This window comes from Cupressus sempervirens, chromosome 8 (assembly GCF_028749045.1).
Source record: "Cupressus sempervirens isolate cs-2001-9-10 chromosome 8, ASM2874904v1, whole genome shotgun sequence".
Taxonomy (NCBI): Eukaryota; Viridiplantae; Streptophyta; class Pinopsida; order Cupressales; family Cupressaceae; genus Cupressus; species Cupressus sempervirens.
The window spans coordinates 433,785,707-433,805,087 of record NC_143125.1 but is presented as its reverse complement, the minus strand read 5'-3'; the positions used below and the strand labels follow the sequence as shown (position 1 = coordinate 433,805,087).

At 37.0% G+C, this 19,381-nt stretch overlaps 1 protein-coding gene across 3 annotated transcripts in view; it reads left to right on the top strand.

Annotated features, from left to right (window-relative positions):
- PAPS3 (poly(A) polymerase 3) overlaps nt 1-19,381 on the top strand; it is a 48,004-nt gene that overhangs the window by 9,531 nt on the left and 19,092 nt on the right. For all 3 annotated transcript variants that reach the window (XM_089798004.1, XM_089798002.1, XM_089798003.1), the window contains exons 4-7: nt 10,573-10,680; nt 14,638-14,700; nt 14,784-14,945; nt 19,085-19,198. In XM_089798004.1, the coding sequence (XP_089654130.1) occupies nt 10,573-10,680; nt 14,638-14,700; nt 14,784-14,945; nt 19,085-19,198 (447 nt within the window). The remainder of the gene's footprint in view (nt 1-10,572; nt 10,681-14,637; nt 14,701-14,783; nt 14,946-19,084; nt 19,199-19,381) is intronic.

Genomic DNA, 19,381 nt, shown 5'->3' with positions numbered 1-19,381 from the left:
GGAGGTATGTAGTGCGGCCTGTGTGAGAATGTTAGGAACCTGTGTGTTCCTTCTGTTTATTTTGTTAGAGTAGTGTTGTTGGACGCATATGCTTTGTAAGTCGTCCCGTGAGTATATTTTATTATCCCACATGCATAGGTAGTATTACTTTTCTAGATCGTACCCAGTATATAAGAATAGGTTGAGGCCCTTGATGGGCACGGACGAATTTATTGTATTGAGCTTGCTCAAAGGAGGTTACCCCCTCGAAGTGGCCTGCAATCAGTAGATTCATTCTGAGTTCTGCTATCACTTTGTATTCTGTTATTTCGAGCATTCTCACGATATTGCTATAAGGAGGTTCTTCACATCTGGTATCAGAGCACTCTCTTGGGCTCGCTGGGTGGAAATTACATCAAATTTTTTTTCTGTTGTGGCCTTCAGGTTCCTCTCACTTCTAATATCTCTTGTTATTGCAATAACTCTTTTCAGTTGTTCTGTCTGTGAGTGAATTTTTCTAAGTCGACTGTTCAAAAAAAAAAAAAAATTTTTAGTCGTAGCTTCCTTGTTTGCTTTCTGTTTCTGCTCATACTTCCGCAGAACGTCTGCAATATCATTTCGCATACTTCCTTCCTTGGCGACCCAACCCCAAATTTTACATATCAAAGCCCTAAATCCCTCATTTATCTAATTTTAGGGTTTGCCCTATCTTTTTCACCTCTCATTCAATCGCCCCCAAACTGAGCCACAAGATTCAATTCCTCATTTTGCTCCCTTATCCCTCTTGGACTGTTCGCCTCATTTCGCCTCCCTACCCTTGAAACCCTCATTTTTCTTTTTCCCTTGTCCCCAGATAGTCTCCCACCACCCGTCGAACACCCATTTCCTATATGAGTTTTACCCAAATCCAAGTTTGCCGTAACTAAAAAAGTTTTTGTTTCTCATCTTCTACCCATTCCAAAAAAAAAAAAAAAAAAAAAAAAAAAACCTTGTTTTATGGTTGTTACGCGTACAGGAGCAAAAATCATGGAAGAGGAAATTGCATCCCTCAAAACCAAACTTCAAGATCTGGATGACAAAATTCTGGGTCTTAACTTTCAGCAGTCAGCCATGAGCCGAAACCATTCAGGAGATACTGGGTCCTCTTCTGGCAATTTCCGTGGACCAAAGCTTGATTTTCCACGCTTCGATGGTTCTGATCCGACTGGATGGATCTATAGGGCAGAGCAGTATTTCAGCTTGCATAATACTTTGGATAACCACAAAGTCTCCCTTGCATCTTTTCATTTGGAACATGAAGCTCTTCAATGGTTCCGTTGGTACATCAAGGCTAATGTAGGCCCAACGTGGAGAGAATTGTGCACCCTCATTTTGGAGCGCTTTGGCCCTAGTTCCTTTGATGATTTCACAGGAGCACTAACTAAACTGCGTCAAACAGGCACTGTAAGAGAATACCAGACAGAGTTTGAAAAATTAGCTAATTACACAGAGGGCTTGTCTGATGAATTCTTCCGTAGTTGTTTTGTCAGTGGTCTGAAGGATGCACTTCGCTCAGAAGTCAAAATGTTTCGACCTACTACAATGATGGAAGCCCTTGGGTTGGCTAAGTTAGCGGAAGACAAGATTAGTGCTCTACAACGCTCCAGATCTAATTTTGTTCCATTCAGAAATACAGGTTCTCACAACCCTCCAGTCATACCAGCTCCCAGAACTACTCCGATCAAGCACTTGTCTGAAACAGAGATGCGAGTCAGGCGAGACAAAGGGCTTTGTTATAATTGTGATGAGAAATGGTCTCGGGGCCATAGATGTGTTCAGCAAAAGCTCTATCTCTTGGATGTGGATTCTCCACCGGAACTGGAAGAATATGTAGATGCTCAGGAAACAGTGGATGATGAGGTTGAGCCTCACCAGCCTGAACCTCCTTCACCAGAAGCTCCACCAGAGATATCTGTCCATGCTTTGGCAGGAGTCACTACTCCACAAACCATGCGGGTCCAGGGTTTCTTCAAGAAGATCCCTCTTACTATACTCATTGATTCTGGTAGCACTCATAACTTCATTGATCCACGAATAGCCAAACAGGCTGATTGCTTTATCCATCCCTGCTCTAGCTTTGAAGTCATGATTGCCAATGGGGGCACTTTACCTTGTAAAGGGAAATGTCGCAATGTGCGTCTCTCTATTAGAGATTATAACATGCGCTCTGACATGTTTGCCTTACCCTTAGGTGGCTATGATGTGGTTTTGGGTGCCCAATGGTTACGCACTCTTGGCCCCATTCTCTGGGATTTTGCTGAACTTTGGATGCAGTTTTCAGCCGAGGGGCACCAACACACTTTGAAAGGCTTACAACCAGGGTCTCTCAGCATCATCAGTTCACACCGGATGGAAAAACTTCTTAAGAAGAATTCACATGGTGTCATCGCTCAACTCCATTCCATTCAGATGCAGCCATCAGCAGTCTCTAGCACTCCTGCCGATCTCCAACACATTTTGGACAAGTATTCTGGTATATTTGCTGAACCTGTGGGATTACCTCCTTCTCGTCCAGAGGACCACCGTATTCAGCTCCTTCCTAGCAGTGTTCCGCCCAACATCAGGCCCTACCGCTACCCATTTCATCAGAAGACCGAAATCGAGATACTTGTCCGTGACTTACTGAAGCAAGGTATTATTCGCCCTAGTACCAGTTCCTTTTCTTCTCCAGTTCTGCTTGTTCGCAAAAAAGATGGGTCATGGCGACTCTGCATTGATTTCCGAGCACTTAATCATCTCACTATAAAGGACAAGTTTCCCATTCCAGTTGTTGGTGAACTTCTTGATGAACTTCATGGGGCTCATTTTTTCTCCAAGTTAGATCTTCGTTCTGGGTATCATCAAATTCGGGTTAATGAGGAGGATATACCTAAAACTGCCTTCCGCACACATGATGGTCACTATGAATTTTTAGTCATGCCCTTTGGCCTCACGAATGCTCCTTCAACATTTCAGGCAGTGATGAATAACATATTTCGACCATACCTCCGGAAATTCATTCTGGTCTTCTTTGATGATATCCTCATATATAGCAAAACTTGGGCTGAGCATCTCCATCATCTGGAGCTTGTCTTGCAACTTCTCTCTGATCATCAACTCTGTGCAAAACTATCTAAATGTGTGTTTGGCCAGGAGGAAGTGGAGTATCTCGGGCATATTGTTGCACACCATGGAGTGCGGGTGGATCCTACAAAAATAGATGCCATGAAAACTTGGCCGCATCCTAAAACTCTCAAGAGCCTTAGGGGTTTTTTGGGGTTGACTGGCTACTACCGCAAGTTTGTCAAAGATTACGGGAAAATTGCAGCACCATTGACAGCTCTGTTAAAAAAGGATGCCTTCTCCTGGACCCCTGTTGCTGAGACTGCATTTGAACAACTGAAACAGGCTATGTGCAGTACACCTGTTCTCGCGATGCCAGATTTTTCCAAACCCTTCACTATTGAGAGTGATGCTTGCGGCAATGGATTGGGTGCTGTTCTCCTGCAAGATGACCATCCTATTGCGTTCACTAGCAAAGCCCTCTCTGGTAAGAATCTAGCCCTCTCTACTTATGAAAAAGAAATGATGGCTATTTTGCATGCTGTACAGAAGTGGCGGCCATACCTCTTAGGGAGTCATTTTTGCATCAGAACCGATCACCAAAGTCTGAAATACTTCCTGGAACAACGGGTATCCTCTCCTACACAACAGAAATGGGTCAGCAAACTCATGGGGTATGATTATGAGATCACCTACAAGAAGGGTAAGGAGAATATTGTGGCAGATGCTCTTTCTCGCACATTTGATAGTCAAGCTTCCCTTTCCGCTATTTCTATGCCCATTCCCAATTGGTTAGCGTCTGTTCAGCAGGGCTATGACAGTGACTCTTCTTTATCTCAAATCATTCACCAGCTAGCCAATAATCCTTCTGCTATACGACATTACTCTTGGGATGGTGCTTCTCTTCGATACAAGGGTCGGCTAGTGCTTCCTCAGAACCCAGCTCTACATCAGGCTATTTTTTATGAACTCCATGCTTCTCCTTCAGCAGGGCACTCAGGCTTCCTCAAAACTTATGAGCGAGCAAGGAGAAACTTCTTTTGGAAAGGGATGAAACAGACGATTCAACAGATGGTGGCTGAATGTGATACTTGCCAACGCCACAAGGGTGAAACGACCCTCCTTCCTGGCTTGCTCGAACCATTGCCCATCCCTACACGGATTTGGACTGATATTTCTATGGATTTCATTGAAGGGCTTCCTAAATCCGGTGGCAAGACAGTGATCTTGGTTGTGGTTGATCGTCTCTCGAAATATAGTCATTTTTGTGCCCTCAGCCACCCCTATACTGCCTCCTCTGTTGCACAAATCTTCATGGACCAGATATTTCGTCTTCATGGACTCCCTTCTTCCATTGTCTCTGATCGTGATGCAACTTTTACCAGTCATTTTTGGACTGAACTGTTTCAGAAAACTGGCACCAAACTGAAGATGAGTTCGGGCTATCACCCACAAACTGATGGTCAAACTGAAATTGTCAATAAATGCTTGGAAACTTATCTTCGTTGCTTCACTTCCGAACAGCAACATCAGTGGGCCAAGTGGCTCCCTTTAGCTGAATGGTGGTACAATACCTCTTACCACACTGCCTCTAAAATGACTCCATATGAAGCAGTCTATGGTCAGGCACCTCCAGTGCTCCTTCCCTACACTCCCAACAGCTCACCAGTCCAGGCAGTTGACATAGTTCTCCGCAGCAGGGATCAGATTCTTCGTACCTTACAGGATAATCTTCACATGGCCCGTAATCGGATGAAACAGCAAGCAGATCAACACCGTTCTGAGCGCTCATTTCAAGTTGGGGATATGGTTTTTCTTCGTCTACAGCCATACAAACAATCCTCCCTAAAGCTGAAAGGGCGTCATAAGCTGGCCCCAAAATTTTATGGGCCTTATAAGGTTCTGCAGAAGATTGGTTCAGTTGCTTATAAACTGGAACTTCCTCCTTCTTCCCGCATTCATCCAGTCTTTCATGTTTCTTGTCTAAAGAAAGTTCTGGGTACCACTGTCAGAGCACAAACTACTCTCCCTGAAATGGATACGGAAGGATCCATTATCCTAGAGCCGGTGGCAATCATTGACCAGCGCACTCGCCAGCTTCGCTCTCGCTCCATCTCTGAGGTCTTGATTCAGTGGCATGGCATGCAACCAGAGGATGCTACCTGGGAACCCCTTCTTCAGATTCAACAACAATTTCCACACCTTAAGCTTTGAGGACAAAGCTTTTTTCTAAGGGAGAGGGGATGTTAGGAACCTGTGTGTTCCTTCTGTTTATTTTGTTAGAGTAGTGTTGTTGGACGCATATGCTTTGTAAGTCGTCCCGTGAGTATATTTTATTATCCCACATGCATAGGTAGTATTACTTTTCTAGATCGTACCCAGTGTATAAGAATAGGTTGAGGCCCTTGATGGGCACGGACGAATTTATTGTATTGAGCTTGCTCAAAGGAGGTTACCCTCTCGAAGTGGCCTGCGATCAGTAGATTCATTCTGAGTTCTGCTATCACTTTGTATTCTGTTATTTCGAGCATTCTCACGATATTGCTATAAGGAGGTTCTTCACAGAGAATAGGAACCACATCTGCTTCTTGGATATTTGTAACTAGCTTTTTCTCCTTTCAAAATATGACTCATTATATGCCAAATAATGTTATTGCAATCTTAACCCTCAAGTTTTCCTTGATAGCTTAGAAGCTTTTAAAATTTAGTGAAGGCTTTTGAAACCAAGATTTACTTTCTATCAGCATTTGATGATGGCTTCAATCTACATGAGCAACTTGAGTATAGTTATTAACTTTAATTTGTACAAAACAACAATTAACATTTAGTTTGTATGTGATTTGATGCTTTGAATAATCTTGTTTATCCATACTAAAATGTCTATCAAGTTCCATTTTGTATGTGTCTCACAATCATAACATAGTATGAGATCGCAGCCTTCAAACAACTCCTTTGCCATATCTAAGCTTCCATTTTGCATGCATGTTGGATAGTGCATTCCCAACTGTAATATTTGACAAAAACATTGCCAACTAATTTTTGTTTCAGGATTTGATTGTGTCTTTTTAGCATCAATGTTTCAGATCACACTCTGTGATCCATCATCAGGATGAGAGAGAAGGATAGAAAGGAAAGAAAGAATTGCAGACTAGCTTGAAAAAGGGGAATAATAAGGCAAGGAGAGAAAGAACAATACGCACAATGAGGCAAGGAGGAAAATAAAAAATAAAAAAGGAAAAGAAGTGAAAAAACAGAACCAACACATATGACTCACTAAATAAATAAGAAAAAGAAGAAGAAAAGACCAAGACACTAATAAATTAACAAAGCACGAAACAAAAGTATAACGCTAAAATTTTTACAGAAAAGGCAAAGGAATAAGCAACAAAAAGGACCAGACAACCAAAGACCAAGGGTCACAATAAGGCAAACAATAAAAAAGGAATGCAAAGAAACCAAAACAAATAATAAATAAACATAATAATAATAAGTAGAAATAAAAATAATCATAATAATAAAAATAAAATAAAATATAAAAATAAAGGAAGCAATGAAAACAAAACAAAATTAGAAAATAAACAATAATAATGATAATTAATAAATAGAAAATAACAAAAAATTGAGTAAAATAAAAAATAAAGATAGTAACTATAAAAGTATATATATAAAAGCAACTAGCCATCAAATACACACACACACACACATATAAACTTGATATATAAATAAACCTGATTGCTATATATATATATGTAAGAAAGACAGCAATCAAGTTTATACAAAAGTGGAAAAAAATGCTAGAAAAAGTAATTATACTAAAACATGTATACTTGTAAGTCTGTCTAAGTATATGTGTTTAAGTATACTTATAAATGTATGTATAAGTATACTTATATGAATCTATATATGTGTACTTATACAAAGGAACGCATAAGAAAGTTGTTGCATGAATATGAAGGAAATAAATAATAAAATTAAACAAAAATAAAAAAAACAATGAAAACAAAACAAAAATAGAAAATAAATAATAATAAAAATAATAAATAAATAGAAAATAACAAAAAATTGAGCGAAATAAAAAATAAAGATGACAAATATGAAAGTATATATGTATATACATACATACATACATACATACATATATATATATATACACATACATACATACATACAGAGAAATGTATAAGAAAGGCATTGCATGAATATGAAGGAAATAAATAAATAAATAATGAAATGAAAAATGAAACAAAAATAAAGAAAGCAATGAAAACGAAATACAAAAATATAAAATAAATAATAATAATAAAAATAAATAAATAGAAAATAACAAAAAATTGAGCGAAATAAAAAATAAAGATAATAACTATGAAAGTTTATATATATAACTATAAAAACTTTGTTTTTTGTTAAGCTTTGATGTACTAGATACTAGATGCAATGCACATTATTATAATGCAAGCTTATTCTTTCAGATTGTTGTACTTAGCATTGCCAATAATCTCCACTGGCAGTTGTTGCCATGAGACTGCATTTCTTTGAGGCAATCTTTTGAATAACTTGCACCCTATTTTTTCTTTTTCATTTTGCAAATTTCTGCCAGTGCAGTTGCAACTACAACAGCTGAGAAATTTCCTCCATTCTATGTGATTTGTTGGATGCCTATGTGTTAAGAAGTAAAGTCCACACACAACTGAGACGTGGGGGGCGGGAGGGGGTTAAAGCAGTTGTGACCAAGTATAATTAAAACCAAACTTATAATTTTGATCTCCAACAAGTAAAACAATGATTTACAACAGTTAAAAACCATACACCATAACATAGTGATTTGTTGACTAGGGAAACCCTTGATCAGAGGGAAAACCCCGGTGGGGATGACACCCACAAGATAATGTACTAATAAATAGGTTCCTTGTGAAAGGGTGTGACCCTATTAGGAGTCAAATACAATGCATTTAGTACAACGGTCCTTGTTAGAAGACTAAACCCTTGTTAGAAGGTTCCAACCTTGTTAGAGGTTATTAGGAAACAAATAGTCCCATTGCCTAAATGTTCCAACAAATGTGAAAGATAAACTTTTATGATAACATATCCAATAGCATGAACTGACTGATCTGCAAGTTACTCGCCAAAACAATGCCTTTGAAGTTTACTTCAATTGACCAACATCATCTTTGCTATGCTCTGATCATCCAACATAAAAATTTGCATCAACATCAACATACATGCATAGCCAACCAAGGAAAACACCTTTCCTTTATACCTTTTTTCAAATAATTGATTAGGTCAGCCTGTTATGGCTTGCCCAATGTACATTTAATTACACATGTCCATGCTAAGACATACACACTTTTAGAAGCATTAGTAAAACCATTACATTAAGTTTCTACATGTTACAACATTAATATTACATTTTACAATAATGAATTTATACGTTTCCTCAACACAGTCGGCTGCCAGTAAAATATGCCCCACGTTACACAATAGCGACCTTTCCAGAATAACCCAAATGCTTTTCACTCTTGAACTTATGTGCATGAACAAGTCTTCTATCATATCCCAAGCTCATTGACATTAATTTCTGCTTGCTAATAAGATATAGCAAAAATGCTACCATCTCTATCATTATTCCTTGTAGATTTGTCTGCTACCAGTTTTCACTAAATAAGCTGTAACTCATCCAGAACATAACATAAAGTAAAGGGAACATAGACATGATGTCTATACTCATTCTGCCACAGAAATGTAAGCTCGCATATCATATTCTGTTACATACTAACTTTGCTGATTGGATAAATAACCTGCGAGATACAGAATCTGTCTGTCACGAGCATACAAACATATGTTGTCATCAATGACAAAACTAGTCATCAATACAACATCTCAGCAACTCATCCAAGTGCTAACAAAGGTCTTAATTTGTAACAATCTCCCCCCTTGGCATTGATGGCAACATATGGTGAAAAACCATTGATCCAAGTATAATCAACAAAATACAATTTTCTGAATATCCTCAACATTCATCTGTGCATATACCTTCCTTGATCAACTTTGATACTTTCATACATATACCTTCCGTGATGAAAGGTTTTTCACTGATCTTGTTCCCCTTTGATATCAATGGCAAAGGTGTTGATAAGCCAAGCATCAACATATCTCATTGATCTCTCATTCTAAAGGTTTCTCCCTTTTGATGATGATCTTCATCAAATTACTTGTATTGGATCAAGCCAATCTGCAACCAAAGAAATGTCAAGTCCCAACAAACACTTTTATGCAAATTTCATTACATAAGAGCACTACCATTAGCTCTGCAAAATGTGACCACTCCTCCCAAGGAGCAGTACCAAGCATCACGTCCAGATGAATAAATATGTGCTGAATACACTGGACTCATGCAAATCTGCATCAATTACTCTGCACAAGGTGGGGCCATTACCCAAGCATACCTCTAAGGTACTCAAAAGTGTCTTTAGCCAATGGTTTAGTAAATATATCTGCTACTTGATCTTCTGTGCTCACATATTCCAATCTGATTCCTTTGTTGACTTTCTCCCTCGGGAAGTGATATGTAATAGCAATGTGTTTAGTTGTTGAATGTAAAACTGGATACTTAGAAATATTAATTGTACTTGTATTGTCACAATGCATGATAATAGGTTCAGAGAATGTAATACCAATATTCTTTGACCGGATTCAGTATCCTTGAATTTTCACTAATGTTTTGTATGATAACTTAGTTCTACTGCACTTCTGTTTCAAACTTGAAAATAAATCTATGCAGATATGGAAGACAATTAAAGATTCATACCTTGCCAATACATTACAGCATTAGATTGTGAAATTTGGAAATGATGAAACTGTTTAAATAATTGATGCCATACAGAAAACAATGAAAGACTTATGCAATGCTAACAAACTGCAGCTTTACATTGTCAAATTTGGAAATGGTGAAAGTGTTCTAATAATGTATGCAGATAAAGAAAACAATTGAAGGTTCATGCGTTGCCAATGCACTGCAGCATTAGTTTGTGAAATGTTGAAACTGTTTCACTGCATTTCTATTGAATAGAAATTTGCGCAGATATTGAAGAAAATTAAAAATTTATACATTGCCAATATATTGAAGGTTGTGAAATTTGGAAATGGTAAAACCTTTTTAATAATCAATAGAGGCATATATGTAGCAATTTTTACCGAGCTGTTTTATGCAGAGGGATTTTAGTTTAGGTTTATGTGAAGTTCAATCAAATTGTAAGGTCAATATAGCTATAATTTAATGTGTGAATGGAAGTAAAGTTTGATGATTTTTATTTGATACTTTCTGCTCTCCACATGAACCTTTAGTTCATTTCTGTATAAGCTATTAAATATGTAGCTCTCAATGTCGTTTTTAATACAATGTTATATGATGCATGGGGACTTTATTTCCATTAGGGGAAAGGAAATAGGGTCTTGGAAAACTGGGACAAGTTTTAAAGCACACCATTAAAACACACATATTTTTTCATCTTGTAGATTGTTAAACGCTGGGTGAAGAAAGTAGCTTGGCAAAGACGAATTTCAGAAGACCTGAAAGAAAGATCAAACGCAAAAATATTCCCCTTTGGATCTTATCATTTAGAGGTACGACATTTGAATCTATGAACAATTTTTATTATTGTCTTTTGGGTAGGTTCAATATGTTACGTACCATGAGGACAATAACATTCCATTTGAAATCTATTAGCTGGAGTGGTAAACAAGGTTTGCAGGTGCTGATGAATGCAAAGATCCTTGATAACATTATATAAGAAATCACTATGGGAGTTTCTTGGCTTTTGATTTCATGTTTCTTACAGTAGACATGTTTTTCAGTTTTCATATCTCTTACTCTTCATAGGTAGAGATGCTAAGGAAAATATGTTATCAAATGACAATTTAAACTCAAATCTTAACTCCACATCATTAAAAGAAGCCACAATCAAGCGCACCTCAGATACACATCATAGGGATTCACACAAGGATTGAAAGAAAACTCCGTACTGAGAAATATTTAACATAAGCCCTAGCACAACCAATAAATGGTAACATCACTCTGACAGACAATAAGAGGTATGCAGTTCAAACCATAAACAATTAAATAAATTAACAAAAACTGATATAAACCACAAGAAAACAACCAAATACAAGTAACCAATAACCAATTATCAAGTAACAATAAATAGTAAACAATACTCAACAACCAGTAACCAAGCAATAAACTATAAATTGTAAATATGTGAGTGGCGTATTGCAGGGCTCAGGCAATAGAGAACATTTTAAGATTACTGTATGTGTATGAATCTCATATAGAGAAATGGAATGGAGTGACTTCTTCCATTTGAGAAAACTATGTGGCATTGCCCTACCTCAAGGGTTTGAACTTTGATCTCTTTTTGAATACATTGGAGTTTTACACTATTTTTTTATGGAAGTTTAAGCAAAATACTGTTTTAAGCTTAGCTTTGGCTTTTGGTATGCAGGTTGAGAATATACCAAACAGACACCCAAAACAATAAAAACAAGTCATTGGAAAATGGAATCTGCTACCAAAAGCTATCTCTTTTCAACAAGCTTAGAAATTATACCACCATGACATTTCATGTGACTTCACTAATGACATTCTAGTGGCTTTACTAGTAAATTTAATCAACCATGGAGAAGCATCTCCCTAAACTACACCCCCCCGTCCCCCCTCCCCCTTCATTTTTGGGATGTTGAAACTTAGGGGAAACGTTGCCCTGTCACATAGTGACCTTTATAGGGACGTTGTCAGGATGTACGGAGGACTCCTACTTGTCACTTGACCATTCCTTGGATGCCTAGTCATTTGTTGCAATCCACAATAAAAAATATCAAGTGAAAACAAAGAAAAAAGGAGATAAATTGTGAAAACGACATTCATGAGGTTTTGAAGGTTTGTGTGGGCTCCGCCTCTCGACCTCACCTTTTATGATGAGGGGTACTAATCCTCGACCTTGCTGGGGGCTTTGTCTCTACACCTACACAAGTGGTGTTATCCCTTGACCTTGTGAGGGCCGCATCCCCACAACCTGCCCTATATTGCAACAGGGAGCACATTTTGGGTGCTGCCCCTAGACACCACAAGGGGCATTGCCCCTTGACATCATTGGGTCTTTGTCCCTAGACCCTTGAAACTGCTGGGGATTTTTCTCCCAAACCCTGCCAAGGGGCTTTGTCCCTTAAGTTCTTAAGCCTGCTATGGGTTTGCCCCCAAACTCCCACAAGGGGCATTGGCCCATGACCCCAAACCCCTACCCACTATTGCTATTGTTTATGCAGTCATTGGCATGTTTTCTATGTTTATTAGTTTAGAAATCACGTAGTATGCCAAAGTTTCATTTGCAACTCTTATTCTTGATTTGCTCCCCAAGTTCCAAAACTCTGTGTTAATGTTCAATGCAATCATTGTTGTGTTTCTAATGTTTATTTGTTTAAACTTTACATTTTGTACACCAGAGATTCATTTCCTTATGATTAATTCTTACACATCTTTTTATAACTAATTTTTCAGTACCATATGTGTATGTGCCACCTTGTCGCTTCTGCTGCTTTGCTGTCTCCTGACTGTTCCCAAACTGAGGCACTTGGTCCCCTCATCACTGAAACTTGTCCCCTCGTATCCCATCAAGAAACACTGTACACCCACACTAGTAATTAAGATTTATTACAACTCTTTGTCTTCGCTAAGAAAAATATAGTTTTTATGGAAACTATTTTAGTATCATTAATATCAAATCAGTTCCTTTCAGAGTCCGATAATGGTTTTCAGCCAGCAGAAATGTACCTGATCGACCATCAAGTTTTTCAAATGAAGTTGAATTGTAGATGTTTAGCTAGTAATTACTTTGTAGCATGATTGAGATGGCAAGAGTTGGACTAGTTGAGAAAGCGAGGACAAACAATTGAGGCAGCAATGGAGAAGGGTAGGGGGTTTCCATTTCTCTGTTCAAAGCAGTAAAGAAAAAATGGAATGTTCCCTTTGGGTTTTGGATTGCTTCCAAGTTATGCATAAAATTGAATCTCAAACTATGGTCTGCACTGGTCTGCAAGTTTTTACAGGTCTCAATTATTTTCTTTTAATGATGGAACACGTTTCTTCTTGTACAATACCTAGTGGAACTAGATTGGATGGTCCCTCCTATACTGGAGTTCTCCCAAATAGAAGCAGGCAAAGGCATTAGGTTCTCGCAATGGTATCTCTTGAAACATATGCTGATTGTGAGATAGGCAATTGACTTTGGCTTAAGAATTGGTGTCATAAAGCTGTAGAGAATCATTTTTTAACTACACCAAAGGTGTTTCCTATACAAGCTGGAGGTTCTAATTTTGGCATCAATGGTTGGCAGTTGCATAGAAGCAATGGATGACATAGAACATATCCTGACCGGCCATTTTCAGCTCCACCCATAGTACATAATCAAACAAAAAAGTAGTAGTTACTCCATAGGGCCAAAACGTAAGGCCATTTTTTGTTGGTGTTATAGGAAGATAAAGTTAAGACTGTGGCTGAAGTTCCAGTGCTGATGAACCCAGTCGCCAATAACAGTGCACTAGGGTAGTCCCTTGATTCTTTAATGGACATCATCAACCACAAGATTTAAAATCAATATCGTGGTTACTAAAATGAATTTGATGATTTATTGGTTCTGATAATGGATGGCAAACAAGATCAACCTAAAGTTATTTGCTTCTCTGGGCCTTAATGCCATCATTCTTCTCATGAATCTGAAGGAATATGGTGGAATATTGTTGAAAACAACAGTTTAAATGTTATAGACTGGCCAAGAAAGTCCTGTATAAGGGAAACAATAACAGTTTGAGGATGATGCTATTATGTAAAAATATGTTGCATATTTTCAGGAGTGACAAGCAAAAAGATTTGAAGCACATCAATCCATTTTTCTCTTTCCCTCATGCTTGCTTAAAGTGCAGTTGATAACCATAGTGTTTCTGACCGCTACAGAAACATAATAAATTTCTGGAGGAATGCTTTTAGAAGAATATATATTATCAGTGTTTGTGCTACATTTTGTTGGCGTAGTATATGCAGCAGCTGCAACAGTCACAGAGATATTATAAATTTTGATATAACTCCCCTTTCTTACCATAAAAGCATTTCTTATAATTTTGGAATTGATCAGTTTTTCTGAATTAAGATTGTGATTCATATGTATACTGGAGATTGAGAATATCTTGCATGATAGTTTTAACAAGTGGGTATATTGTGTGTTTAATAGTAACCGTTATATATTGATGTTTTGGCTTGGTATAGGGTTAACCATTGGTCACCTCTCCAAATAGGGCACTAGATAATGTATCACATGGCTTATGCATTGCCCTCTTTACTGTATGACTGGTTCACAGTATAAGCTGATAACTGGGAACTCAAAGGCTTGCCTTTATAATATTGATGTATATTACGGAATAAAAAAGTTTTAGTATAACTTGTAAACTAAGAAAATTTTGAAATATTATATAAATTAGCATTATTATGACTTACAAACTGAGCTTAACTGATGAATGGTGGAAAATGATCAGGTCCATGGACCGGAAGCAGATATTGATGCTTTGTGTGTTGGACCTTGTTATGCATCATTGGAGGTAAATCTTTTTTGTGGATTACACCTTTTCTGAGTTGAGAAATTGAGCCAATACTGTTACTAAGCAGAAAATGATCTATGCAGGATGATTTTTTTATTGTATTGTGCAACATGCTTAAGAAAACACATGGAGTTTCAGAGGTTCAATGTGTAAAGAATGCAAATGTCCCTTTGATGAGGTTTAAATTCACTGGAATTTCGATTGATCTTGTATATGCGAGGCTTGCGTTGAAATCCATACCTGAAGTAAGTTGATTTTTTTACTTTTTTGAATCAACTGGGTATTCCTCTGATTTCTGGTAACGTTTCTAGCAATATTGGATGCATGGGATATTTTTCTGTTGGTGTTTATGTTGCAATTCATTGAAATTATCTTTAAATATGGGCAGTATGACTGGCAGGGAATGAAAAAAACATCAGTTACCATTAGATATATTGGCTGTCAGGTTTTATATTCATCTCTTAGGCATCTTCTAATAGAATCCCTGCGACAACTGTTTTACTTATCCTTGAAATTTGATCAGAAAAGGCCTTCTGTTTTTTAAGTTTGGAGAAATAGTAATAGTTGAGTTTTGTTTTATAGAAACGAATCAGAGAAAAGCCATAAAGGGAAAATATCTAAATCTTCTATTCTTATTGAATGTTAGAAAGGGAACTGTTTGTGGGGAGGATATTGCACTTAGTGTTAGAATATGGTAGAGCAGATACTCAATCCATTGCTGCAAATAAACCAACATGAAATGATATATCAATTTTGCAAAAAGATTGATATATATTGCTTTAAAATGGCTCTATAAAGCCTTATTTTCCTGTACAAAACAAACATTCCAACTAACTAAATCAATAACTAGTTTGTTAACTGTAAACCTTAATTTGCTAGCAACTTGCCCTTAAAGATTTGCTTTATGCAAAAAAAATAAATTGTATCCTCATTAACCTAAACTTTTCTGTCTAGGCAAATGTCTGGATTATCCAACTTTGCATTCCGGTAACACAAACTCTTGTTGTTTGGGAAATTGTTCCAACTCTGCATCAGCATCTACCCAAACTATTCTTGTCTCCATGTTTGTGAATTCAACTATCCACAGACCAACAAGTCATCTACTTCGTGGATTCAACAAGAAACAAACCAACAATAACTTAAACAATTTTGTGGATTCAACTACATACAGACCAACATAATACTGCAAACATCTGCACAACATGGGAGAACATAAAGTGTTCCCCCTTTCCTCCACAAGTCCACATCTCTCCGAGTGTGTCTAATGCCTCCTCTAGGTGTGGAAACGGTCCCTTTTCTGTTATACAAAATACAATAAAATGCACCCACAAGAGAATCCTCCCCTCGCCCCTCCTCCTTTGCTCCTCAAAGGGATAAATATAATTCAAAGCTCCCTCTTTTCTCAAGGGACACAAATAGAAAAGTGCTTTTCATGCAATTAATCAGCCCAGAACAAGGAGCTAGCTCAAGATGATAGATATCCTCCTGCCTCAATTTCCTCCAACTTTTGATTGCCCCTATTACACTTCATCTCCCAAATTTAGCATTCAAAACATTTAAGGTATGTATGATTGTGGTGCAGATGACAAAAACACAATATGTATCCATGATTATATGTAAATAATAGGTGTTGGGCTCAAACATAAATGCACCTTTTACAATATAACATAATTACTCTTATAGCACCTTAATAGTTTCTAAGATGCAAAAATAAAGTCTAGTAGTTTCAAACCATTAATATCGTAAGGAAAATTATTCTCTATTCTTGGGGACACGCTCCTACAAAAAGGGGATTCTAGGGGGAATTCCTGCATCCCCATATAGAGATTAGTCCCCATAGTAAAGGGATTCATTTCCTTTCCTCATAAATACTACTCACATACATTTATGTACAAAGGATTGGCATGACACTATACACACACATTTGTAAATTGTATGCATGAAAGCACATCCATAGATAAATTTATTTATAGAATTATAGATTTTTCCGTTTATATTCTTATTAACTATACATATTAATTTAGCTCCTCTAAAATCTCTAAATATTGTTCTATAAATAGTGTTACATAGATTATACTAGTATCAATGAGCAACCATACCCAAATACTGTTTATTTTGCAGGTGTATGTGCAAAGTGTTTATTAGCTATAAATAGGCTTTATTACAACTAGCTGAGCTTCATTTAGTGATTGTTATTTAGAGCAAATTCATATTTGGGTATGGTTGCTGTGAAGTGCATTCTATTTGATTTGAATGCTTGCTAAGAAAGACCGCTAGATACACCCTCTTGGTTTAAAGCTGAGCCCCAAGTTAAAAGGGGAGATCACCCACTCTCACCAATTCACCTTTAACCCTTCACAATCTGCGGATAATTCCTGACTCCGTTATTCTGAAGAAAGTCTTGGTCAGATAGTTAAGTTGGTTCTAGCAAAGAAAACACACCTCACTAAATTATGCTTTGATTAGAATCAATCTGCAAAAATAAAGTGTCAAGTCATTTGTTTCTGATATCAACGAAGAGCAGTCTCCAGGGAATTAATCACATAATTTCTAATTCAATTACCAAACTTTACTGAGACTTAGGTTCTTACCGTTGAGTGGACTTGAGTAAAATTACAGAGTATCAGATGTGAAATGATTGCAACTAGGAACTATTTCTGTGATCAAAATTATTAATTAGCCATGTTAGAATAATACTTCAATAGAAAATGGTAGGTTGATGGAACTTTATGGAAAATGTTCATGCAAGTTTTAAAATTTGTGATTAATTTCTGCACATAACCATAGATACGGGCAGATCTCTATTCTGAAAACTGAGCTCTGATGTCATATATGTGAATTATTCATATGAAAGGTGTAAAGATGTCCATGAAAGTGAAATGAATGTGTCTGCAAAATTTCATCTGTCAACTTGTCTGAAAGTTCCTTTGTGAGATCACATTGTTGTTTACGTTAAGGGAAAGAAAATGAAAACTGTAGATGATCTTCACTCACTCCAAAAATGGTTATACCGATATGTATTTTAATTTTGTTGACTACATTATTTTCTACATTTTGGACTGAATAAATGCTTGGATATAGATGAACAGTTTTAATAAACATTTTTGAATGTGAATGACAACAAAATCTCATTTTTAGTACATTATTGTGTGCAAAACAGGTTTCAACTGCAGGGCCAAGTTGTAGTGTCAAGCATGCAACTCATCTAGACTTTCTTGTGAGAAAATGAGTGGGTCACTATGCCTTGTATGCAGCTCAGGAGTATGTTTTGAGTTTGAGATTGCTACTTACCAAGGTTCACCTATGAGTAATTGGGTGATTTACTCGGCCTAGTTTGCAACTCACGAGTACCCTTAAGTTATTTTTTAGGAAGTGTTTGATCCACGGAATAAAATGGATGCAAATACAAATTAATAATGATAATCATGAGTTAAACCTCGTATGAATTTTATCATTGTAAGCATAGTTTACAAACTCATTGGGTACTTGTGGATTTTTTCCCTAGGCAGGTACTCTAAAAGTTAACTCGCAGCCTTTGGAGGATAAGTTTTTGGTCAGTCCAGGGAAAAGGAAATGAGTACTAACAGAAACTTGACAATTCACAGGGTCAAACTGTATTTTTCATGCCTGAAAAACATGGTCATGAAGGTTGGTCTGGTCTTGAAATCCTTTATTTGGGCTTGGCGGTGGGGTTGTGCTCCTCAGTAACACCTTGTACAGTGGGAATGCACTAGGCATGTCATTCCTTGACCCCACTAGGTGTGTTGGCTGTAGAACTCTTCAAGGGGTGTTGTCCTTTGATTCCATTGGGGGCACTGTTAGAGTTTTTTCCCTTTGACTCCAGTTGGGGCACTGCCCTCAAACCTCTGCTTGGGGTGCTACCCCCAAACCCATACTATACTCATTTGACATAGTATTTTCCATAAAAAGTTATATGTTGAAGAAACTTAACCATTTTTAAAGTTTTGTAAAGTTGGAAAGTTTTTGTTTGCAGCGTCATTGTATGCAAATTGCCAAATTATGATTGTAAGTTAATGGAATTGTTTTTGTATTATCTGGTATTAGTTATTTGTCAAGCTCTTCTATCTGGCCTGGTTGTTGAAATTACATTTCGTAGAAGTAAAGTGGCATGGAAAAGCGTTTGCATGAGTGGGATTAGTTCTTTTTACTCATTTTTATGGATGGAAGTGATTTATTTTTTTCGTAATTTATTATAAGCTACTTATGTACACCCATTCAATTATTTACTGTCAGAACACTTTCAGAATCAGCTTTAAAGCTAATGTTTGGTTCCATTATTGTAATAGTTTGATTATATTTTATATGCATCAGAAGTATCATTCTATTTTTCTGAAAGAACCTAATATCATGTGAGATGATATAGGATATAAACATTTTGGATGAAAGGCTGATGGATAATCTTGATGACACAAGTATGAAGAGTTTGAGAGGACGCATAGGTACAGCACGGATTCTCCAGCTCGTACCCAATCGTGAGGTAACCATTATGGTTTATGATTTGATAATTTTTAATTGAATGACTTTTAATTATCAAAGAGTATATTACAAGAAGTTCTGCACTTGCCATTAAAAACTTGAACCTGTTACTGGTTTACAGAGAATCATTTAATAATAAAATCTTTAAAACTCAAGAACAGACCAACTAATGTACATAATCTTC